Source organism: Oryzias melastigma, linkage group LG23 (assembly GCF_002922805.2).
Source record: "Oryzias melastigma strain HK-1 linkage group LG23, ASM292280v2, whole genome shotgun sequence".
NCBI classification, from domain to species: domain Eukaryota; kingdom Metazoa; phylum Chordata; class Actinopteri; order Beloniformes; family Adrianichthyidae; genus Oryzias; species Oryzias melastigma.
In genome coordinates, this window is record NC_050534.1 from 10042322 (window position 1) to 10065973 (window position 23652).

At 38.6% G+C, this 23652-nt stretch overlaps 3 protein-coding genes across 3 annotated transcripts; 2 read left to right on the top strand and 1 right to left on the bottom strand.

Annotated features, from left to right (window-relative positions):
• Positions 1 to 1680: 1680 nt before the first annotated feature.
• Positions 1681 to 5430, bottom strand: LOC112157724 (dnaJ homolog subfamily B member 9). The gene is made up of 3 exons (XM_024290669.1): positions 5272 to 5430; positions 4755 to 4995; positions 1681 to 2835 (listed from the first exon to the last, which is right to left on the bottom strand). Exons 1-3 carry the CDS (start codon positions 5404 to 5406, stop codon positions 2375 to 2377), a joined length of 837 nt encoding a protein of 278 aa, XP_024146437.1. The 5' UTR covers positions 5407 to 5430; the 3' UTR covers positions 1681 to 2374.
• Positions 5431 to 5561: 131 nt separating this feature from the next.
• Positions 5562 to 7837, top strand: LOC112156498 (THAP domain-containing protein 5). Its single transcript, XM_024288809.2, has 3 exons — positions 5562 to 6180; positions 6656 to 6842; positions 6987 to 7837. Exons 1-3 carry the CDS (start codon positions 6095 to 6097, stop codon positions 7617 to 7619), a joined length of 906 nt encoding a protein of 301 aa, XP_024144577.1. The 5' UTR covers positions 5562 to 6094; the 3' UTR covers positions 7620 to 7837.
• A 144-nt stretch (positions 7838 to 7981) lies between these two features.
• pnpla8 (patatin-like phospholipase domain containing 8) lies at positions 7982 to 23321 on the top strand. Its single transcript, XM_024287955.2, has 10 exons — positions 7982 to 9065; positions 11465 to 12465; positions 12582 to 12731; positions 12802 to 12953; positions 15266 to 15360; positions 15439 to 15610; positions 15712 to 15769; positions 17038 to 17232; positions 19294 to 19489; positions 19566 to 23321. The coding sequence occupies exons 2-10, from the start codon at positions 11608 to 11610 to the stop codon at positions 19838 to 19840; spliced, it is 2151 nt and encodes a 716-aa protein (XP_024143723.1). The 5' UTR covers positions 7982 to 9065; positions 11465 to 11607; the 3' UTR covers positions 19841 to 23321.
• Positions 23322 to 23652: the final 331 nt, after the last annotated feature.

A 23652-nucleotide genomic window follows, 5' to 3' on the forward strand; every position in this document is an offset into this window, starting at 1 on the left:
ATGTGTAGCTGCCTTCAAAGGCAGCTCTAATGTGCTTTTTTTCCTTTATAATATTAAACTTAAAATGGTTAATAAATACATGAAACGTTGTCAATTAATTATTTAATATAAATACATCACATTTTACAGCCAGTAGATAAAAACAAATGTTACCGACTGTAAAAAAAAAGGGGGGGAACTTATTTTTCGTTCCGCTTGGAAGTCACTGTTGCTAGGGGGAATGTTATACCAGCGTACCGGATCATCTGAACGAGACGTTTGCATCCTGTGCTGGAAGCTGTTGACTCTATCTGGCGATATTAACCACGTTGGCAGCGGTCACCATCAATTTAAGTTTCTATATTTCCAAAAGCGACCCTTGACCATGGAAACGTTGGACGAACTGAAAGACATTAAAAAGGCCATCGGCGAACTGCTCGAGGACGTGGCAGACGCCAATGCGCGACACCAGCGGCTGCTGGCGCCGTTTGGAGATCTGCGGTTTGAGACCGCAGTGGATCTGCAGCGAACCCGGGACGAGCAGAAAATCAAGCTCGACAAACTCCTGAAACGCGCGGACGACTTGGAGCAATTCTTCATCATGAACGAGGTGGTCATCACCGGCCTGAAGGCTGAACCGCGTGACGGTGCGCGCGCAGCCACCGCCGCGGAGGCGGAGAGCAGCTCCCTGAAGCAGCAGGTGAAGGATTTCCTCATGTCTAGAGGAATTTTCCTGGATGTCAACCAACTCGAGGCCTGTCGCCTCCTTCCCGGGAGAGAGGAGTCTGATGAACCATCGATCCTCCTCAGATTTGAGAACCTGAAGCACAAAAAAGCCTTGATGAAGCAGAGGAGGAAGCTGAGGGGAACCGGAGTGCTCATGGACGACCATCTGACCGAGAACTGGGCCCGAAGACGGAACAATAACCAACAAATGTGATTTGTAATAATGTTTTATGATCATAATTAGTTGCAATAATACATTGCATTACTTGATTTTAGTCACACTTATTGATTTATTAAAATCATCTGCACTTTGATAAGTTTGAAACTTTTAGCTACCCGATCTGTAACGGGTAACTGATCGGTAAGATCACGTCACTTCCTTTTAGACCACAGACGATCATCTTTTGATATATTTTTAGAGCATTCTCAGTGGTCTTTTTTTTAGCAGCAGCTCATTACAAATTCACCTCGAGTTGTGGGCGGGACCAAAGGTGTGAAGCAACCCCGCCCCCTTTTGTGCTCCCCATAACTCTGTATACTCTCCTGCTAGCTTATAGCCCCCCATACCCCCAACCTAACATAGTCAGAGCAACAAATATATATATATATATATATATATACACTCAGAAATGCAATGATTTTTTTAATGTCCTCAATCATGCGAAAAATGCCTTAACATCTTAAAAGTGCTAAGTTAAACACTAAAAAGGTTGGATTATGTAGTTTGTTTCTCAAACTTTACCACTGAACTGTATGTATAAGTGCCTATACATAGACAATGGTATCATCTGCATATCATTTTTTTTCTTCCAATGTGTGTGATTCAAGTTTTTTTTTTTTCCAAAATTTTTTTTTTTTTCAAAATAAAAACCTGTTCTAATCATCTTTCATATAAAGATCAAAGTTACTCAGATTTGAAAAATTCTTATGTGAATAAATTAAAGTAACCTGTGGCTAAAATAAAGAAAAATGAAGTTTTTTTTTGATCACTCAAAACATGATGCAGTTTATTAACACACACACGCGCGCACACATACATAAAGTGCAGACATTAGACAATGGCAGCATTGCCTTTTGAATGACAGGCAACATGAACAGCAAAAGGTGCTGCTGCGTATTGCACAATTTGATCAGTTTGGAAACTTTTCAGACCGTTTAGCTTCACTGGCAAATGATTTTTTCCTGTCTGACAATCACAAAACACCTCAGTGTGTGTCATTGAACTGATCGACTTCCTACCCCGAAGCTCTGGAGAATTCAAAGAATGAGGTAACAGTGAAAAACTAAAACAATGTGTTTTTTTATAAATTGGCAACGAAAAAAAAAATTGCAGGTGATAATAGCAGAACTAAAGGAGGACTCATGGCTTCACTAACATCAAATGAGCCAATTCTATTGGATTATACCATCACGAAAAACCCAAAGTGATCAAAATGACCTAAATGATCTCATTTTTATGCTCAAGCAACAATCGTCTGGGTTATTGCCGTAAAGTTGTTGTTTTTCAAAAAAAAAGGCAAAATAATTTCCAAAATGTCTATTTGTAAAACTTGCTTCATTTGGTTTGCAGGTTGGGTGGGTCCTACCCCGTTATTGTCCACAAAGTGATAAATTAGCATTCAGTTTTGCTGAAAACAAACAAACAAAAAAAAAGCGCTGAGTCGTCCTCTCAGGAGCAGTCGGTGAAGGTGGTCACCATGTTCCCCCTGCGCTGAGTCACCGTCCTGCAGTGCTGCTTGGCCGAGCCCTGAAACCTGCTCTCAGTCCTGGAGGCGTGCCCGTTAAAGGAGAACATCTTCTCCAAGTCCTCGAACATGTCGTCGAAAAGTCCGAATCCGGAGTGCTGGAACACGCGGCGCTGCTTGTTCATGGCCTCTCGGTGGGACTGGAAGTGGCCGTCGAAGTGTCTCTTTTGGTGCGCCTGGTTGTGGGAGTGGAAGTGGTGTTGATGTCGCTGCTGGCCGAACGTGTCGAAGTCTTTGAAGATGTCGTCGAAGTTGAAGGATTGGTAGTGCTGCTTGAAGTTGTAGCTGCCGCTCCTTTCTCCTCCGGGGCCGTCCGTCGAGGACGAGCTGTGGCCGAACTGGTCGTACTCTCGTCTCCTCTTGTCATCCGAAAGCGTCTCGTACGCTAAAATAAAAAATACATACTTCAAGTAAGCTTCATTTTTTTTATTTTTTTCTGAATTATTCAACAATTAAATGGCTCAGAAGAAAAAATCTTATCAAAGGATTTCATGATTTCACTTCAGTGATTATTAGTTTGAATATAGACCATAATGCATTTTGTTGGAACATTTTTATTTGGAAAAAAAAAAAAAAAAAAAAAGTATTTCAAAATACATTTTAAGTTTTCATAATCAAAATAGTGGATTCATAGGAAATCTTCATATTTATTAGGCTTTTACTTTGTATAATTGGTGACGTAGGACAAAGTATTAGAGCCACAATAAAGGATAAATAGAGTCAAAAGTCATAAAATTAGGAGAAAAAAAATCTGAATTTTACTTGACACGTTGTACAATTATTTAAAAAGGAAAAAAAATCCAAGAGTTATATGACTAAATTCATACATTTTTGATTAGAAAAGTTGTAATTTTTAAAGTATAAAGTCATCCTCGTTGAAAACAATAACATTGCAAGTCCTTCAAAATAAAAGGTGTGCAGATACACCAAAAAAGTTGAGCAAATATTTTTGAAGTGTGATCATCCGATTTCTCTAAATTGGCTGCAACACAAATTAAAGTGTGTGATTTACTTTGTTGAGACATTTCTAAAGCTGAATGTTCCATTGTCTTAAAAACATGACATTTTTACTTGTAAAATTGTGACTTTTAAAGTATAAATTTACAACCTAATTCTCGTAAAATGTTTCTTATAATCATACAACTATCTCATTATGATAGTAATTCTTATTTCTTTTAAGTTTGACTTTTTCCCTCACAATTTTTCAATTTAATTTTTGTAAAATGTAACTTTCTTTTCCCCAAATTGTACGATTTTCTCGTAAAAAATTGACTTTCATACTATGACTTTATTCCCATAACATTTAACTTTTTTCTCATTTTACAACTTTTTTACTCTTGTAAACTTCATGTTTTTTTTTCATAATTTTACAACCATTCATATGGCTTTTTTTAATTCAACCTTTTCATAATTTTACATTTTTGTTCTTGAAAATTTTTGATTTCCCTCATAATCTTATGACTTTCTTCTCATTAAAGTGTCATTTTCCCCCAAATTGATCTACTTTTTCATAAAATAATTGGCTCATTTCATTTTATTGTAAAATTTACATTCTTTTTTAAAAAAATGTACAACTTAATTCTTGTATTTCCCCCAAAGTTGTTCGACTTCCTTGTGAAAATTTCACCTTTTTTTTTCCATAATATGACTTTATTCCTGTAACATTTAACTGTTTTCTCATAATTCTACAACTATTCTCATAAAGTTTATTTATTATTTTTTTTTAATTGTCTGACTGTATTCTTGTAAAATACAACCCTTTTAAATTTTCACATATCTGTTCATGTAAGACTACATTTTCCTCATAATTTTATGACTTCCTTCATAAATATTTAGGGTTATTTTCCCCAACACTGAAAAACTTTTTCATAAAATTTTGATTTATTTCCCATCAATGTAAAAGTTTGTTCTCGTAAAGTTAAACATTTTCAAATTGTACCACTTTATTCTCCTGAAATTGTACTTTTCATCTCAAAATTTTAACATTTTATTCTTGTAAAATTGAGAATTTTTCCTCACAATATTACTTTTTTTCCCTTATTTAATTTTTTTGTGACTTCAAAATACTCTGTTGTTGTGACGTCATATTTTTCATTAAAAAAAACTAGTAATAATCCATCAAAATTGAATTAAGTTCCAGGGTACTAAATAGTCCCACTTTTGATATTTTTTTTCTTTCTTTAACGTTATTTTCTTCTTAAAAAAAAAAAAAGCAATAAATGAAACTATACAGGGCCTGTCGCGTGAACAGTCTCTTTCGGGCGTTAGTGAGGGGGCACAACACTGACACAAGAACCCACTTACCCTCAGCTATTTCCCGGAACTTTGCCTCCGCATCTGGGCCCTTGTTCCGGTCGGGGTGGTACTTCAGAGCCAGTTTGTGGAAAGCTTTTTTGATCTGGCGCTCGGTGGCATCTTTGGGGACCCCCAGAATCTCATAGTAGTCCCTCTTAGCCAGAATGAACTCGGAGATGAGCAGGACGTGCACGGCTAACAGAAACACCGACTGAGCTGGAGCCATTTCGGTGGTTTTGACCCTCTTTTCCTGTTTTTGGAGGTGGGAGGAGAAAGCGGTGATTATTAGCGACAAACGAAAACTCATTTGAAGCGTCTTAAAACCAACTATTACTAACCGATAGACAAGAAAAGAATAGTTACTTCAAGCTAGCTAATTTTACAGTTAGCGGCAAAACAACCCGGTAATATTTTAATGGAAAGCTACATTAGCTTCACCCTTAGAAACGCGTCTTTAACAGTTATTTATTTAAGTGCTTCCCAATAAAGACAAAAAAGTTTGTGCAATTTGTTAAAAACGGTTTACCTGTAAAAGAGATGACAAAACAGCCCGGAGGATAGCTCGGTCAGCCGCCAAAAGCTCCAGCTGATGCGAAACGAAAGCTAGCGGTGACTGACGAAATGCATTCCTGAGCCGTAACACCACGACTCTCAACGCCATTGGTCAGCCGGGGCGAGGCAGCGCGCTCTGATTGGTTAGAACTGTACGCACGTGGACGAATGTAATGGAGACCAGGGTAGTTAGGGGAAAAAGAAAGACAAAATGTTGATTTGTGGTGAATATCTTCTTCTATATTTGTAAGTTGTGATAAAAATATAAAGAACAATGAATACAAAATAAATAAATAAAATACACACGAAGCAAGAGAGTTACTTCCGCATACTTCCGTTTTTACATAACCCTGATAAAATAACGTATTATAAGCGTATTACGTGTATTTTTTAATGAAATTCTTAATGTCATTAGTATTTTAACATAAATAAAGCTAACGTCCGGTGCTCTACTCGCCTAGTTTACAAAACTATTGCTACTGGTTACGTCTTTTGTTTATTTTTTGGTAAAGGGCTGTTACTGACATAAATTTGTTTAAAATGTTAAATCTTTTTTTTTTTTTCAAATTTAGCTTTACGAAACGGTTCCTTGTTTGTATTTTTTATTTAATTTAATTCCTTGTTTCTATGTTTTTATTAATGTAAAACATGTATTAACACTTTTGTACTGTACCTGCCATTTACAAATAAAGTTTTTGAAAAACAAAAAAGTCCGGAAGTGATCGTTTCCACGCTGTTTTGCACTTTTTTAAACTGACCGTCCTTCCGAGGTGTTTTCATGTCGCTTCCTCTAAGAAATGCCTCGCTATTGTGCCGTGAAAGCCTGCAGAAACCGAGGGGGAACTTCGTCCAGACAAGACCTCAAGAGAATTAGCTTTTATCCGTATGTTTCCTGCCATTTTAAACCTTTACTTAGTTGGTAAACATAATTTTCATGGCTACTGTCGTTGCTCCTCTTCGTGTTGTCGTGTTTTTATTAACCAAGTATGCACTTTCAAAGACCCAAAACGTCTACACATTGTGTTTTAAACAGGGTTTTGTGACATTTTTCTCATGATGGATAAAGAAAATTAAGATTAAACAAATTTCTGATGCAGTCCTGCCGCTCTGCAGAAACTATGTTGTAGAAAACAACATAAGTTTTAAGCTAAAAATGACATATATATATATATATATATATATATATATATATATATATATATATATATATATACTAGAATTGACTTGAAAATAAATCCAAAAAATGATCAGAGTGGCACTTCAAGAAGACAGTAGCTGAATAATGCATTTGTTGTCGGATTTTTGTAAATCGTGTCCACAAAAAGTGACTATGCTTTTTATTGTCCTCCTCACTCAAGGTTTCCCTTACAAGACAAGTCCAGGCTCCAGAAATGGGTCGGAAACATGAACCGGAGAGGCTGGACTCCAAGTCGACATCAGTGTCTGTGCAGTGAGCATTTCACACAGAGCTGCTTTGACATCCGCTGGGGAATCCGGTACTTGAAGCAAACAGCGATCCCCACTATTTTTCCTGCAGCTGATAATGTATGCACTTTCCTTCTCATTTTTTTTAAGTTTCAGTAAATAAAATCACAATCGGACACTTTTTCTTTGCTTGCATGTCTATTTTTAGTCATATTATTTTTAATGTTCCTATTTTGATTCTCTTTTCTATGTTTTGTGCTGTAGGACGGTGAAAAAAACCTCAACACAAACATACAAAGCCCTACAATCGCATCCCATATATCAGAAGTTATTATTGAGCCCAAAGAATCGTCTTTTTATAGCAGCACACCTCTTATTTTGAGTAATTCATGGAAACCAGCTCAAAGAAAGAATTCTCCAGAACCTTCAGAGACAGGAGAGCTCCCTCTGGTGTTGAGAACCGGTATTATTTTCCAAACAGAGGAGGACAATAGGATGCTAGCAGGACCCGATCCAAAGCAGCATCCCTCTAATAAACTCAATTCTGAAGTGCAGGCGGACTCTGCTGTAGACGAGCTTTGTTGTGATGCCGAGGACGCAGACTTAACAGACACAGCGGCTTCTTTTTTCGAGAAAAACTCAACTGTCTGCCTCTCTGAGGGAAGGACGCCATCCAACGGGAACCACGTTTCGGTGGATGAGCACTCCTACTGTAGAGCGGAGGACACGGATAAAGATCATTTGTGGTGCAAAGTCTTGTGTCTGAACGCCAAAATCTTGGAGCTGGGCCGCAGGGAGCAGAGCACGGTGGCGAAAATCCAGGCACTGGAGAAAGAGATCGCTCTGCTGCAGAGGGACGCTAACAGACGAATTCAGAAGATTCACACAACTTTTTAAAAGAATTGTCAGAGAGTCAAATTTCTTGTGTTGTAAATTAAATAATAACTTTCACACTTTCAAAAAGACTCATAAGTGTTCTAATGACAAACTTCAATATTTAAACCTAAAAATAAAATAAAAAATTATAATAATGTGAAAATAAGAGGATTTGTGTTGCAAATACGTGTTGAAATAAGGGAAGATATTTGAGATGGCTTTAATTTACTAAAAAAAAATTATAAAATTGTAAAATTTGAACAAAATGTTAAAGGTTGGTTAAGGGAAAAGTGAAGGTATTGGACAGTGTTAAGACAAAAGGCTAAGAGAAAAGTTAATGAAGGTAGGGAAAAAATAAGTGAAATGTTAAGATAGAAAGTAAAAGGAAAATTAAGGGTAACATTCATGAAAAAAGTTATGATCATTTGTATTATAATATACGGTTAAGGATCTTGGTAAGGGAGACCCTAAAGGAAAATTTCAAGGAAAAGATACAGTAAAGGTTAAGAGAAAAGTTAAGGGTGAGGGAAATTAAAACGTTAAAGAAAAAGTGAGAAAAAAGGGGGAATATGAAGGTCCAATGAAAATCTAAGGGGAATCTTTAGGGAAAAGTGAAGGTAATGGGCAATTTTAAAAACAAAAGGTTAATGGAAAAGTTAAGGAAGGTAGGGAAAAATTAAGGGGAATGTTAAGACAGAAGGTAAAGAGAAGTAAAGGAGAAGTTAAGGGTATTATTCATGGGAAAATGTATGATTATTTCTATTATATAGGCTAAGGAGAATGTTAAGGGAAATTTTAAAGGAAAAGTTAAGGGTTTTATTAAAGGAAAAAGTTACAGTAAATGTTAATAGAAAAGTTACGATAAATGTGAAGGGGAATATTAAGGAAATTATTTTAAAAAAAATAGTTGAGGAAAAAGTGACAGAAAAGGGGGAATGTTAAGGTTCAATGAGAGCTGGCTCTAAAATTATCTCCATTTAGTATTTACGTGGGAGCAACAACACAAGTGATTTTTTTTTAATTCAGGTGTCAAGGGGTTAAATAGCCTTTTTTTTTGTTAATCCCTGTACTACTTAGCATGTTTACAGTAGAAGTGGGGTCATCTGGATGTTAGGGTGTTAGCTTGAATAGCTGTCTCATTTGGACTTTTTAGCGTCTACAGTTCCTTAATCCATTCAGTGTTTAAAGTTCTCTACAAATAAAGTTACAGTGAAACCTCAACAGAAGTTTAAAAATATCATTTAAAACAGCATTAATACCATAAATAGAGAAACGTCAAATGTTTTCAAATAATTTAACCGGACATTGTGTTATGAAAGCTGTTTCTGGTGACATCTAGTGGTGAAGGTGGAACATTGCACTACACTAAAGCATCCGATGACGTCACTTCCGGTTATCTTCCTGTTTATCTTCCCCACCAGCCGTTTCATACGGGTCTGCATTGAATGAAATATTTCAAGTTGTTCTGTAAGTAAATTATTAATTCATTTATCGATAACCATTTAAGCTATTTTTATTTTTTTTTTGTTTAGCAGCAGAGCTATTAGTGGTAAATGATGTAAACACAACACGTTTGCGTTTCGCGGCGTAAATCAATGATTTATTTTTAACCAGATTAGGTTCAAAATATTGATTTTTTTTAACATTTCGACTAAGGAATTGTAGTTGGTGTAAAACAAAACGAACAAAACCCCACGTACACGTTTAGGTTACGTAACATATTTATTGTAAACGCGTTTATTTACAACATGTTAGCTAACCTAGCTAGTTCAAAGGTCTGCCGCTGTCCCGAGCAGCTTTTTACTGTCAATGACGTCAGTCAGCCAGTTCTCTCGGAACCGGTGCTTCTCCAAAGTGTTCACGAGCCTGTTCGACTCCACCACGAAGTGAACCTCGGGCGGGACCGCCGGCGGTCCGAGCTTTGACACCTCCACCCCAAAGTAGACAGCAGCCGTGTGCTGAATGGGCTCTCGGGGCGTGGGGGCGCTGAAGCGAGCCCGGTAGTGGTACATGCTGCAGTGTTCCAGATCAGTGACGTAAAGAAAGTCCAGACTGTGGCGCCAGCAGGACCGGACCCCCCACATTTGAATGAGAGCTTCGACCTGCTGCTTTCCGGACTCCACCGTGAAGTCCTCGGAGGCCAGCCTGAGAGGGGCGTCCTCCTCGGTGTGTTCGGGGTCTTCCTCCTTCTTCTTCTGGTGTCTCTCCAGCGAAGCGTTCACAAGTATGGACGACTCTGGGGGATGTTTCCGATTTGGAGAAACTCCATCCATTATTTTTTTGCTTTTGTGTGGCCAACAAACAGCGCATGGACGTTTCTGTTAGGGCCCAGAAACAACCGTTTCCATGGTTACCAACTTGAAGCGGAGAGGCGGTCTCATTACGCCCTCTGCTGGCGGGATCATGTCACATGTTTTTGTGTTTTAGAATAAAATAGTATTAAACCTTAATTGATCCAAAATTGAATAAATTAAATTTTTATCTTAGTTCTATTAAAACAAAAATAGATAAGAAATAATAAAAATAATATAATTTAGAAAATAATTTAAAAAAATGATTGTCCTGATTGGAGCACTGGTAGAATAGTGGAACATATCGCCTTGAACATGCATCTAGCCCATGGTGTTGACAGTGGACAAGCAGGGATGGGCTTCTTCTTTTCCGTTTTTGCTACTAACGGATGTCTGCCACCTACCGTTGGAAAATAGTTAGTGCAAAATGTCAATTTTGACACAAAGCGCTTACGTTCATTGCTAGCGTCTTTGCAATGGCAGGCTTAGATTACTATTGTATCAGAAGAGTGGCCCTAATTTGTCTTTATTTTTGAAAAAAACTAGTGCAGACGTCATCAAGCTTATTGCTGTGCCCTAATTGGTCAAAGTTCGACCTGGCTTAACTGGCAATCCGCGTTCAATGTTGAACGTTTTGAATGCAGAGCTTGAGATGGTCATTAAAAAAAACGTCTGTGCGAATGCAGGAATTTTTAACACAGAAATCCAAAACGCGGGTTTACGTAGAGTTTTTGGAAAAGTGCTCGCACACCAGCTGCTTCGACTAAGCATCCACTCTCAAGGAAAAGTCTATGCAAATTAGCGCAGACGAGAATTTCAGGCGGAATGCTCGAGATCACACATCGCTACATTTTAAGTCCGGCTGAGGGTTCAAAATATAAATTGGGTGTTCACTGATCGCACGCTGAAAGTTAAACTGGTTGAGCAGCATTGTGACCAATCCGGGACTCGGATTTGGTCCACTTCAAAACACGGAAGTGCCATCTTTTATAAACACGATCACGAAGGAGAAATTAATAATTCCTGTTTGTGTCCAGCTGGATTGATTAATATGACGACAAGACGGACGTATAGGAACAGAGCCGTGCTGGAGAAAGTTTTGCACCGCTTTGACTTTTTACATTTAGTTTTATCACACTATAGGTGGCAGACAAGTGCTAGTAAACAGTAGAAAAACAAAAGAAGAAGAATCTGATCCCTTCGTGTCCTGTGTGAACACCACCCACTGAATGCACGTTCATAAAACTGTGTATAGTGTGCACTTGAACGCATCACACATAGAGCAGGAGTGAGTATGAGATGCGGTTGTCATGGCAACAGATGATGGAAAAAGCAATATTGATGTTGTCAGTTTTTGTTATTTGGGGCTATCTTTATTATTGTCTTTGGGTGATAAATATCAAACTAATAAAGTTTTTTTTGTCATTTACTATTAGAAATATCAAAGAGAACTTTCTCTAATTTTTGACCAAAGCCCACGTGTAAAAAACAATACCTCTTACTTATTATGATTAATGTTTTTTTTTTTTTTGTCAAAAATAATTTCATTTTATGTGTTTTTTGTGTGTTTTTCAGAAAACTGAACTTCCATCTCCCTTCAAAATGCTGCTAAAGCTATAGCTAACGGTGGCCATGTTTGCCAAAATGGACGTTTCTTTACACAAACTTTAAGGCTTCCGCCGTTTCTCCTCTGGCGCTCTTTCTGAATCTGCGGACGCATGTCGCGGCTCCGGATCACCCTCGACAGCGTGACCAAGGCGGTCGGCAGCACGGAGCTCGCCTCCAAGTTCTCCAGGTTCAAACCCGGCAGTCACGCGTCTGACGGCGCCCGGGCAGACAAACGTCCAACCAGCACGGGGAAGGTGAACACGGCAGCTGTGTCGCCGCCTCAAGACCCAACGGAGGACGAAGGCGGGAAGACGACAACGGCGGAGGATTCGTCAGATAAGCAGCGAGCTCCGGAAACGCCTTTTGTTGCCACGAAGACCTCCACGCCACACGCCGCTCAGGAGGCGAATCCTTCCACTCTGAGTTCTTCATCAGCGACCACCAAGCAGCTTTTCCACCCCGCCGCTTTGACCGCCAACATGGATGAAACCTACAAGTCGCTGTCTCACCACATCAACAGCTATTTTGGCACAGAGGACGGAGAGAACAGGCAGCGGCACGGTTCCGACGCCGTTCCTCACGTCACGCCATCTAGAACCGATCACACTCCGGTTTTGTCTCCGGTGTCAGACACAAAGGGTCCGGTTTCTCCCGACCCACCTTCGCCACCAGAAAAGCTCCATCCTACTGCCGTTGAGGCCGAAAAGTCCGTCCCCGCCCTCGTCACGCCGCCGAGAAAGGGCTTCACTCAGTATCTGTCCTACCCGCGCCCCAGCGTCCAGGCCTTCGTGGGCAGCTACATCGCTCCGCTGGTCCCCAAATTTCGCGGCGAGTCCAAAAAGACGGATGCGCTTTCAGCGGCGGCGGTAGTGGAAGAGCCCGCCGTGGACAAGGCGTTGGAGAAGACCGAGAGCGAACAGGAGAAAGCAGAGAGGGCCAAACAGCTGCTGCTGAGTCAGCGGGAGAAGGTGAGAAAAACACTCCTGAGAAGACGATCAACCACAAACGTCTTTGATCTAAAGAACGTCAAGTATTTTGCTCCTTTTTTTGCAAATTTGTTATTTCTGAGATTTTTGCTTTGCAGATAATCGCCAGAGTGAGTTTGGACAACAGGACCCGAGCTCTGGTGAAAGGCCTGCAGAGGGTCAGCGACGTGAAGCTCCTCACCACCCGAGTGGAGGAGCTCAGCTTCCACCTGCTGGAGTTTCCAGAGACCCGAGCCGTGGCCATCAAAGTTAGAATCTGTTTTTACTGCTTGTATTCTCGTGGAGATGTGTTTTTTCACTGGATTTTTTTTGTTGTAGGAGAGCTTGCTTCCGTGTCTGCTGCGTCTGCGGCAGGCCAGCGACCTTCCTCTGAAGGCTGCCGTGAGGGAGGCGCTGGCCGCGCTTGGCTACAGCGATCCGGTCAAAGGCAGAGGAATACGAGTGCTGTCTATTGACGGTGGAGGAACACGGTAATGCTCTGAACCTTCTTTTAATGACAGTTTTTAGACCACCATTGGACCACATGCTGTTTTGGGCAGGGCTAGAGCACCCTTTCACAATAAAAGACCCATTTGGTTCACTTTCTAAGTGAGTCCCACTTTCTTAAAAAAAATACATTTCTTTTGTGAAAATTATTTGTTTCATTTATTAAATATATCTTTTAAATATTTACAATAACTGAATTATAACAGTGTCATATTTCTCTTTAAACAAGGTCCTGATGAATACTCCATTCTGATTGGCTGCTGGGTGTGGATTAAAAAGTGTTATTCTACAGTTTACCACAACAGCAAGACGGTAGAAATTTCAATACAAAATGTACATAATAGATCTTATAACTTAATATGTAAAATTCATGTACAATAAATAGTACTTTCTGTGTACTTACTCTACTCTCAATTATACACACTTGGGTACCATATAAGTACTATATAATTACCATCTGTGGTGAGTACCACGGCTGGGATCGGCAATTGTTGTTTTGTTTACCAATCCTCTCAATTCAATTTTGAGTATACACATTTAGACACATTTGTTTAGAAATACATTAATAATCTATGTATGCTGTGAAGATTTTCATATTAATCTTATACATTTCACATACTAAATGCATTAGTGAAATTATGAGATTGTTAATAGTATACAGTGTTACATGGATTCTTAAACGAGAAGCTCCAACAATTGTTCTGCTTCTCCTGGAGGAAGTTTCAGTTTGGCCACTAGGTGGCGATCACGCTGTAGCATTACACCTTATTCCAGAAGAAGAAAGTATGAGCAAAAAAGGTGTTTTAGACCACAAATAGTTTTTTTTAAAAACAATTTCCTTTAAAGAGTTTGGAGAATCGATGCCTGTCAGTTTAAAAAGATGTTCATTTAGTCAACAATGTATGTCTATGTTGACCGAACATTAGCATTAGCCGTCCTATGTGAAATCCCATTATACGTTAGCATCAAGCTAGCGGACTTAAGCTTCATGCCTTAGATTGATCTCAACTTTAACGGATCGATCATTGATCTATTAAGCTTAGATTGATTAATCAATTTTGTCAATCCAGCCCTAGTGAGTAAAATGAAATACATAAACTTGCTAAGTAAGTAGAAATCAAATTCTTGGATTTTTTTCGTAGTACTTCAAAGGTAGTTTCTGTTCACTTACTATCTTGTTACACATGGTAAATACCATGAAACATTCAGGTACTTTAGTTGTACTTACCTTGTTCTTACATGTGATAAGTAATACAAAGACACATTAACACAACATGTAAAGACCAAGTAGGTAGTATGTGAAAGCCCAGTGTGTAGAGCATAAATACCCAGTAGGTATGATGTAAATATCCAGTTGGGACCACATAAGTATGAAACAAAAAGTACCACATAAATACACAGCAAGTACCAAGTAAGCATTGAATAAGTACAAAAAAAGTACCATGTAAATACCCTGTAAGTACCCAATAAGTACAAAAAAAGCACAATGTAAATACCACATAAATACCCTGTAAGTACTGGATCATAAAAGAAAGCATTACCATTCCGAGTAAGTGACCGTGATTATGCCCTTCGAGGTGAGCATTATCAGACATTAATGGAAGCAAAGTCTTTTTTTTAATACTTCTGTCGTCACTCGACATCGCTTTTGTTAACCGGTTGTGTCCAAATCCCCTCCCTCCTTGGAAGTACTTAGTATGTTGTGTGTTTGCTGTTTTTTTGGGAAGTGAGACAATTCCATAACCCAGAATCACCTGAAAGCGAAAAACTAGCGTGCATCGACGCACTCTAGATTAGTGAATATAGACCACAATGGATTGCATTTGAACGATTTGTCATTTAAAAAACAAGTAGATATTATTCATATATTTATATTAATTTGGTGTGACGTCATAAAAAGAGTTAGCATGCATCTGAATTTTTTAAAAATCCACTTCATAGTTCTGCGCTAAATAGCTTCTGTTTCTGTGTAAGAATGGGCGGAGCCTCATTTTTGACCATAAACGCTTATATAATGTATGGGTCCAAATTTACCCAATTTTGGGGCGGTTTGACCCGAACACAATACAAGGGTTAAGCTAATTAAAAGGCAGTCATCAAGAATAAATGAACGACTTGTGTCTTATCCAATCAAATGTTATCCACTTAAATGTGGGCGGAGCATCAACGAAACAGCTGGAGAACGAGTTTGGTTTGTAACATGAAATAATGTTTTTTTTAAAAAGTAAAAGATGTTTTTTTTTATATAAATCTGTGCAGTGAAATAAAACATTTCAGATGTTTGGCTTCATTTCAGAGGACTGTTGGCTCTCCAGACACTCCATAAGTTGGAACATCTCACTGGAAAAAGAATCCACCAGCTCTTTGACTACATCTGTGGTGTCAGCACAGGTGTGACTTTGGTTACTATCAACTCCAGGTCAATAATGAGTGCATCAACATTTTTAATCCTTGCTTTCTTGGAAACAGGCGCCATCCTGGCGTTCATGCTGGGCATTTTCCAGATCCCGCTGGACGAGTGCGAGGACTTGTACCGGAAGCTAGGCTCCGACATTTTCAAGCAGAACGTCATCGTGGGAACGGTGAAGATGGGCTGGAGCCACGCCTTCTACGACAGTGAAATGTGGGAAAGTATCCTCAAGTGAGTCCGTAGTGTTTATTTAAGACTTTTTACCACTTTTATTACTTTCATGTTAACTTCTCTGAGGTTCTGCAATGTTTCTAAATGTTTGCTTTCTTTAGAGAGCGGCTCGGTGAGGTGCGCATGATTGAGAGCGCGAGGGATCCCAACAGTCCTAAAGTAAGTCACATCACATTTATAAAAATTGAATTTCATGTTAGCTTAAAAAATCGGAGCTTTAATTGCTCCTGCTCCTTTACGTTTTCTTTCTTACTTTATTAAATTTCTGCAATTGTCGTAATAAAATGTTCAGAGCGTTCAAGACATTAATGCTCGTGGTTTTGGTATTGGTAAGTTTTATGCAATTTAAAATATCACGCAATTTATGCGATTTTCTTTTTTTTTTTTTTTTTTTTAGACAATGTTAAGTTAATGGGACATTTTTCAAAATTTTTGTGCACTTTTCAACTTATGCAATTTTGGTCTCAAACAGTTCAAGACATTTGTGGTATTTTTGGTATTCATACGTTTCATGATTTTTATAATAAAAGGAAAATGTTTTCTGTTTTTAATAGCTTTTTGGGGGGGCTAATTTAGTAATTTGGTATCTGCCGAGGCTTTTTGGGTTAATTTGGTGTTAAGCTAACATGTTAGAAACATTTATGTTTTTTTTAAAACTAACTTGGCATCCATTGAGGTTTTTGGGTTAATTTAGTGTGAAGCTAATATATTAGCAACTTTTTAGCATTTTTTTAAACTAACTTGGTATCCATTGAGGTTGTGGGGTAATTTGGTGTTAAGCTAATATATTAGCAACGTGTTAGCATTATTTTTAGTTAACTTGGCATCCATTGAGGTTTTTTGGGTTAATTTGGTGTTAAGCTAATATATTAGCAACTTGTTAGCATTTTTTAAGCTAATTTGGCATCCATTGAGGCTGTGGGGTTATTTGTTGTTAAGTTAATATACTAGCAACTTGTTTGCTTTTTTTTTTAGCTAATTTGGCATCCATTTACATTTTTCTTGGCTGATTTGAAGCTAAGATGAAACATTAGCAACATTTGAGCCTTTTTTGGTAATTTGGTATCTACTGAGGTGGTTTGGACTCATTTTGGGTTGAGTTAATATTTTAGGAACGTGCTAGCTTTTTTGGTTAATTTGACATCTGTTGAGTCTTTTTTGGGTTAATTTTGAGTCGAGCTAATATTTTAGCAACGTCCAACATGTTAGCATTTTTAGACAATTTGGTTTTTTGGGCAAAGTTTTGGGTTAAGCTACATTTTTTGGGTAATTTGCTGAATAATTTTAGCACTTTCAGCAAATTGCTTTAGCATTTTTTAAAAATTGCCTCGGCGTCTTCAGTGACCACATTCAGCAGAAAGCATTCACACTGGCATTATCTCAGGTAAAGCAAATGTTCTTGTTGTTGTTTGTCTTCTGTCCACTAGGTGGCAGCAGTGAGCACAATTGTAAACAGAGGTCTGCCTCTGAAGGCCTACGTGTTCAGGAACTACCGGCTCATGCCTGGGGTGCGATCCCACTACCTTGGAGACTGCAAACACAAGCTGTGGCAGGCCATCCGCGCCTCGTCCGCCGCCCCCGGATACTTCCAGGAATTTGTTCTCGGAAAAGACCTTCATCAGGTACAACCCCGGAGCTGAGAGCACCGCTTCTGCATCACAATGTGTTGAATTTAACTAAAACCCCAAAGAAGTTGATTTGCTTCCAACTTTGTCATATAAAAAACCCAATATGATGAAAATTGCATTTTTAACTTGTTCTTGTTGCATTTTTTCTGATGATTTATAAAGAAAATTAAGCTTAAAATGTCTTTTTTGAAAATTTTTTACTCAAATTTACCCTTTAAATGAACCCTTTAACACCGGAGCTTCAGTGTTTATGTCTTTTGATTTACTCAACAAGATCAGCGTGATTCCAGAAGATTCTGAATCTCTTCAGAAGCACCTGGAACTACGTTGATTGTGTTAACGGTTGAAAAGTTACAGTACGGTAAAGATTTTGTGTTTAAGATTCACCGGTTAACCAGAGTCGTACAAAGCCGTACATCTCGCCATTTTTGTTGCACCGCGAATGTTTGATTAGTAGTGTTAGGGGTTGTAAGCTAACGGCAAGAGTGTAAACGCAGAGTGTGACGAGAAAGGTGGGCGGGGTTCCTCTGCACCAAAAGTCCCGCCCACAACTCAGAGGCAAATTTCTAATTATGTAAAGTTTAAAGATATTGAATTTTTTTTGTTTTTATTCACAGAAACGCGTTACTGATCAGGTTCAAGAGTTAGCAGGAAAACAGAACAAAAGTTTCAAATTTTAGAAGCCACTCATGTTCTTGACTTTTGAAAAATCTTCCTTTTTTTTAATGACGTTTGGTTAGTAGGGCAGATATCTTTAGATGGTCCTGATGGGAAGTAATTAGGCTGAAGGCTTCAATTCTTTTTGATAACCTACTTAAGATAAATTAGCTTTGCCACTCTCTGCTGTCTTTTTCTGATGAATGGCTTTACACCATGCCTGATCTTAAAATTATTTTTTTAGCTGAAACTCTAAAAGGTCTTAAGTATATTTCTGTTTGAGCAACACTGTTTTTTTTTTTTATTGTTTGCACCTTTCTGCCTCCGCTTCCTCGCCAACTGTGGCGCCGGACGGCAGCTGCGCATAGATGTGGATCGAGTGTTGGAGTCTGTGTTTTTTGTCCACGCGTTCCTCTTCCTGGTGCCGCCCACCGCTCTCACTCCTACTCCACTTTTCAGCTCCAGCAGAGGCATTTGACAGGAGAGCGCCGACATTCCAGAAGATAACAAAAACCAGAATAAACAAAAAACTCTGCAGGGGTGCACAGACTTATGAGTCACCCAAATCTATACCCTTCAGGTTCAGGTGTATTCTTTTCTCAAGGATATTAACCTTTTTAGGTTTTGGTTTTATCCATTGACTGTAAATGAGTACTGGACAGAGTGAGTATCCAGTTCCAGTCAGAAAAAGGCTTATCTCATTCAAACATACCTTAAAACCCTTTGGATAGTATTTATTTTCTGACTTGTAGTTCACTATCATTCCACTAGGGGCTCTAGAAGGGCTTTTTCTTCTAAATTCAAAATGGCTGCCTCCATGAAATCCCAAAAGCACTTTTGGCGGGAAAAAGTTTAGCCAATTTTCCCAGCTTTATGGTAAAAATAACTCTTCTACTCTCATTTAGTTTTTAAATAACTACTTGCTGTATTACAAGAATGCAACATTTGTTAAATTTAAGTCTTTATAATTCAGTTACACCAGGTTAAAAATGTGTGGATCAAATTTTAGACAGTAAATAATTCTAGAAATTTTTTTGTAATATGCTACAACGTTAGCCACGTTAGAAGGGTTAGCCATGTTAGCATATTCATTTACAATACCTGAAACTATACCAACCTTGTTTGGAACACATAAAAAACCAAAACAGACTGATATCGCTAAAGAAAACGTTACTGTGACTATGCTAACTTCCGACCTTTCTAGTTATACTTCAAAAGAAAAACACAGTCTGACACCGCTACATGTTAGCCACATTAGAATGGTTAGCCATGTTAGCATATTTGCAATACCTGCATCTCTCAACCCAACATTGTTTGGAACACATAAAAAAACAGACTGATACGGCTAAAACAAAGGTTGAAATCTGAAACAAAAGGTGGGTTTTGTTTCTTTTTTAGGATGGGGGGCTTCTCATCAACAACCCCACGGCTCTGGCGATTCACGAGTGTAAGTGTCTGTGGCCAAACACGCCCCTGCAGTGCGTGGTGTCGCTGGGCACCGGGCGGTACGAGACGCTGGGCAAGAACAGCACCACCTACACCAGCCTGAAGACCAAGATCTCTCATGTCATCAGCAGCGCCACAGACACCGAAGGTAAGACCCCCACAAACATAAACCCCTCCCCCGTCAAACAAACGCCTCTGATTACAGCTGAACTGCTGCGTTTCAGAGGTCCACACCATGCTGGACGCCCTCCTATCCCCTGACACGTACTTCCGCTTCAACCCCTACATGAGCGAGGACATCCCGCTGAACGAGAGCCGGGAGGAGAAGCTCAACTTCCTGAAGAGCGAAGGAGAGCGCTACCTGCAGTGCAACGAGGCCAAGCTGAAGAAGGCGGCCAGCGTGCTGGGCCAGGAGAAAGGAGCTATCCAGAGACTGGCCGAGTGGGCCAAACTCAAATCCGACATGTACGAGGGAATTTCCTTCAGGTCCAAACTGTAGTTAGAAACCCGGAAATCTTGAGTTCTGAAGAGGTTGGGCCAGGGGTCTGCAACCCTTTCTCACCGACAACCCAGTAGGAGCCACAAAGTCTGACTTCACCTTTTAGAAAAATACAGATTTATATTTATGTTATTTTTACTAGTCTGATAAATATAATTAGCTATTAGTTTTTATGGTCATAAGTTACACAAACGGAACCTTTTTTTTTTCAAAATATGACATAGTTGATAACTTTTCACAATACTTTCTTTCTAAAATAAGACCATCTTTTGTAACATAGGATAATCTCAATGCAGCAAATTTTATAGTGTGATGTCAGCAGTGATAAAAAAAAAAAAAAAAACACATTATTTTGTGGTGCATCACTACAGAGCCCCTAAAGGAACGTACAAGTAAAAAAAAAAAGTTGAAGCCATTTTTTTCTCGTTAGTAACAAGTGTAAGTGGTGCATACCAGATAGTAACTGGTGCACACCAGATAGTAACCAGAAAAAAAGGTTTTTCACTTAAATAAAAAAAAAATTCTGGTTAATAATTGGTGTAACTGATCTGCACCAGATAGTAACTGATGCGCAACACATAGTAACTGGTGCGCACCAGATTGTAATTGGCACACATCAGATAGTAAGTAAAAGGCACCAGATAATAACTGGCACGCACCAGATAATACCTGGCTTGCAACAGATAGTAACGAATGCGCACCAGATAGTAACTGGCGCGCAACAGATAGTAACTGGCGCGCAACAGATAGTAACGGATGCGCACCAGATAGTAACTGGCGCGCAACAGATAGTAACGGATGCGCAACAGATAGTAACGGATGCGCAACAGATAGTAACTGATGCGTAAAACATAGTAACTGGTGTGCACCAGATTGTAATTGGCACACACCAGATAGTAAGTAACAGGCACCAGGTAATAACTGGCACGCACCAGATAATACCTGGCTTGCAACAGATAGTAACGGATGCGCACCAGATAGTAACTGGCGCGCAACAGATAGTTACGGATGCGCATCAGATAGTAACTGGCGCGCAACAGATAGTAACGGATGCGCACCAGATAGTAACTGGCGCGCAACAGATAGTAACGGATGCGCACCAGATTGTAACAGATGCGCACCAGATAGTGAATGGCGTGCAACAGATAGTAATTGATGCGAACCAGATAGCAACTGGTGTGCAATAGATAACTAATGTGCACACCAGTTAGTTAGTAAGACACACCACATAGTAACTGGTGCGCAACAGATAAGAACTTGCGCATCAGGTACCAACTCGAGCGCGCCAGATAGTTACTCGGGCATAACAGATAATAACCAGGACAAAAGAGTTTTTATCTTAATTTAAAAGAAAAAAAAGGTTAATAATTTGTGCGCACCAGTTACTAACCAGAAAAAATATATATTTTTTTCATTTTTTTTTTCCTCATTGTACCTTTAGGGCTTCTGTACATCACAGCCAGAAATTTAAAATGTTTCCAACTAAAATTAAATTAGATCTAATAAAGTAACCCTTACCGTTTTTTTTTTACATAACTGAATTAGTTTTTTAGCTTAAATTGTGATACATTATGATGACATTACAGTTACGGTTAAAATGACAAACTTTATTTTCTAACCATAGAGCCACACAGGTTGCAAACCCCTGGTTTAATCCAAAGCGGAATGTTTCCAGGGTTAAATCCTTATTTTTCATACAAAAAAGTGCTGTTGTAACGTAAACTTTATATAAAGGAAAACTGGTACTACTTGGGATCTCACGATACATTTCGTTGTGCTAACATCCCCTTTAGAAAACCCCAAATTTAGTTGGAATGTTCCATTTTGTAGAAATTCAGTGGTACAGCTCCAGAAATTGAACATTTTCAGTCTAAAAATGAGTTGAAAATTACCACAAAAGCTAAGATTTATCTGAGAAACGTTGGGTAGTTGGGCGAGATCGTGCCTAAAATTGGTGCCAATGGACAAATCGATCCGTGAATGGGGATTAGTAAGTGTGAAAATGCCACTGAAGGGTTTTTTTTGGGTGGTGTGAGCTGGATGTTGTGGAGCACTATTTAAGCCTCAGACTGGTTAGCTGATTGATTATTTAAAGAAACGGGCTGTAATTGGGAGTGACTAGAACCAGCTGCTATGTACAGAAGTGTTGATTCATGACATTAAACGAGAGCTAGGGTTCTAAATCCAGCGCTGGGTTTGGACCCCGACGGACATTTCAACTCGACCTCAGGAATTTGTGCTACCTTGTAGGGAAATAAAAGACGAGCATGCTTTTTCTTTTAATATATTTATGATTTTTATGACCATACAGTGTTATGAAATGTGTTCCTTGTGGAACAGCATGTGTTTACGATGGTCATAGAAATCAAACTCAATTTATTTCAAATGAATTTAGAACACTTATGGCACAAATGAACAATTTAGCTAACATATGGTGTTAGATTTATGTCATAAGTCAATGTGACGGTGAATCAAACTCCGCCCGTGGATTGAACGAGGAGAACTTCGGGGGTCTGAATTGTGGAACGCTCAATCTCTGTGGAGTTTGATACACACTTATAGAGACTTTTGACATGAACGTAACGCCATACTAATAAAGTTCAAAACCCCCTGAAAATGTTTATTTTAATTAAAAAAAAAAGCTAATATAAAGATGAAAATCTAGTAAGGATTTTGTATAAACAATTGATGTGTGAATCTTTCTATGAAACTGTATTCAAGGTAATTTAGAGATTAAGATAAAACAAAAATGTACGTTGGACGATACCCAACATCGCAGCAAAAAATAAAAATAACTGTGTAAAAACAAAAAAGAGAATCTCTCTGAATAAAAACAAAAGGCGGTTGCAAATAAAACAAACATTGCTGCAAATAAAAAAGTCACATTGGAAGTGGAACATTTTTGTTTTTTACTTTTATTATTTTTTATTTGCTGCAGCTTTTGCTTTTTTTTTTTTTTGGAGCATTTATTTTATTTGCTGCACGGTTTGTTTTATATGCAGCAGCTTTTTTTATTTACAGCAGTGTTTTCTTTTATTTTGTTGCAGCTTTTCTTTTGTTCACAACAGTTTCCTTTATTTGCAGCGTTGCTTTTTTTGTTCGTACATTATATTTTTTTGTCGGCCACTATCAAAATGTAACTGAAAATGCACAGCAGATATTACTGCCCACTTGTCAAATTGTACATAAAAAAAAAGAAATTGCACTCTGTATTGAATTAACCTGTAATTGATGGAAAATGTAAATATTGTTTTTAAAAAGATAAAGTTTAGGGTAAAATCTGTCCATGTTAGGTTGTGATTTTCACTGCCTGCCCAATACCTGTCACAAATAAGTTGTATCTAGATTCACTAATTTCCTTTTTTCATCACCTGAACTCACTTTGTATCCTAACAATCTCAGATGCTGGGATTGTTCTCTTTCCAATTGTTCAAAATAACTTGAAATGACCCCAAATGTCATTAAAGAAAACTGGATCTAATTCATCGGTTTTCCTGTTTTTTCTTTGAGCCTGAGAGCTCAAGAGGTTTAGTCAGAATGTTTTCTATGCAGTAAAAGTGTTTGTTAGCTTTGCATTCTGGGAGTAGCTTCAGTTAACTCAAGTCCATAAGGAAAACAAACATGTCACCCCATAGGAAACATCTGTTGCTCAATGTGGCTCAAGCTCGTCTCCTGAGATAAGTTTGAGATCTCTGACTTGTTGTTTTGTGGTGCAAAGCTCGATACAGCTGAGCTTACTAGCTCAATAAAGTGGAGATTACTACCTCGCATTGGTTGTGCTCACTACAGATGATCTTGCTAGCTTGCTACAG

What these genes read in the sequence shown, in the direction of transcription:
- LOC112156498 (XM_024288809.2), top strand. Translation starts at nt 6,095, where the DNA reads ATGCCTCGCTATTGTGCCGTGAAAGCCTGCAGAAACCGAGGGGGAACT. An exon ending in AAGAGAATTAGCTTTTATCC is followed by an intron (nt 6,181 to 6,655) that starts GTATGTTTCCTG and finishes TCCTCACTCAAG; the next exon opens with GTTTCCCTTACAAGACAAGT. An exon ending in TTTTTCCTGCAGCTGATAAT is followed by an intron (nt 6,843 to 6,986) that starts GTATGCACTTTC and finishes TTTGTGCTGTAG; the next exon opens with GACGGTGAAAAAAACCTCAA.
- pnpla8 (XM_024287955.2), top strand. Translation starts at nt 11,608, where the DNA reads ATGTCGCGGCTCCGGATCACCCTCGACAGCGTGACCAAGGCGGTCGGC. An exon ending in TCGGAAAAGACCTTCATCAG is followed by an intron (nt 17,233 to 19,293) that starts GTACAACCCCGG and finishes TTTCTTTTTTAG; the next exon opens with GATGGGGGGCTTCTCATCAA. An exon ending in CAGCGCCACAGACACCGAAG is followed by an intron (nt 19,490 to 19,565) that starts GTAAGACCCCCA and finishes GCTGCGTTTCAG; the next exon opens with AGGTCCACACCATGCTGGAC.
- LOC112157724 (XM_024290669.1), bottom strand. Translation starts at nt 5,406, where the DNA reads ATGGCGTTGAGAGTCGTGGTGTTACGGCTCAGGAATGCATTTCGTCAG. An exon ending in TTTTGTCATCTCTTTTACAG is followed by an intron (nt 4,996 to 5,271) that starts GTAAACCGTTTT and finishes CTCCAAAAACAG; the next exon opens with GAAAAGAGGGTCAAAACCAC. An exon ending in GTTCCGGGAAATAGCTGAGG is followed by an intron (nt 2,836 to 4,754) that starts GTAAGTGGGTTC and finishes TTTTTATTTTAG; the next exon opens with CGTACGAGACGCTTTCGGAT.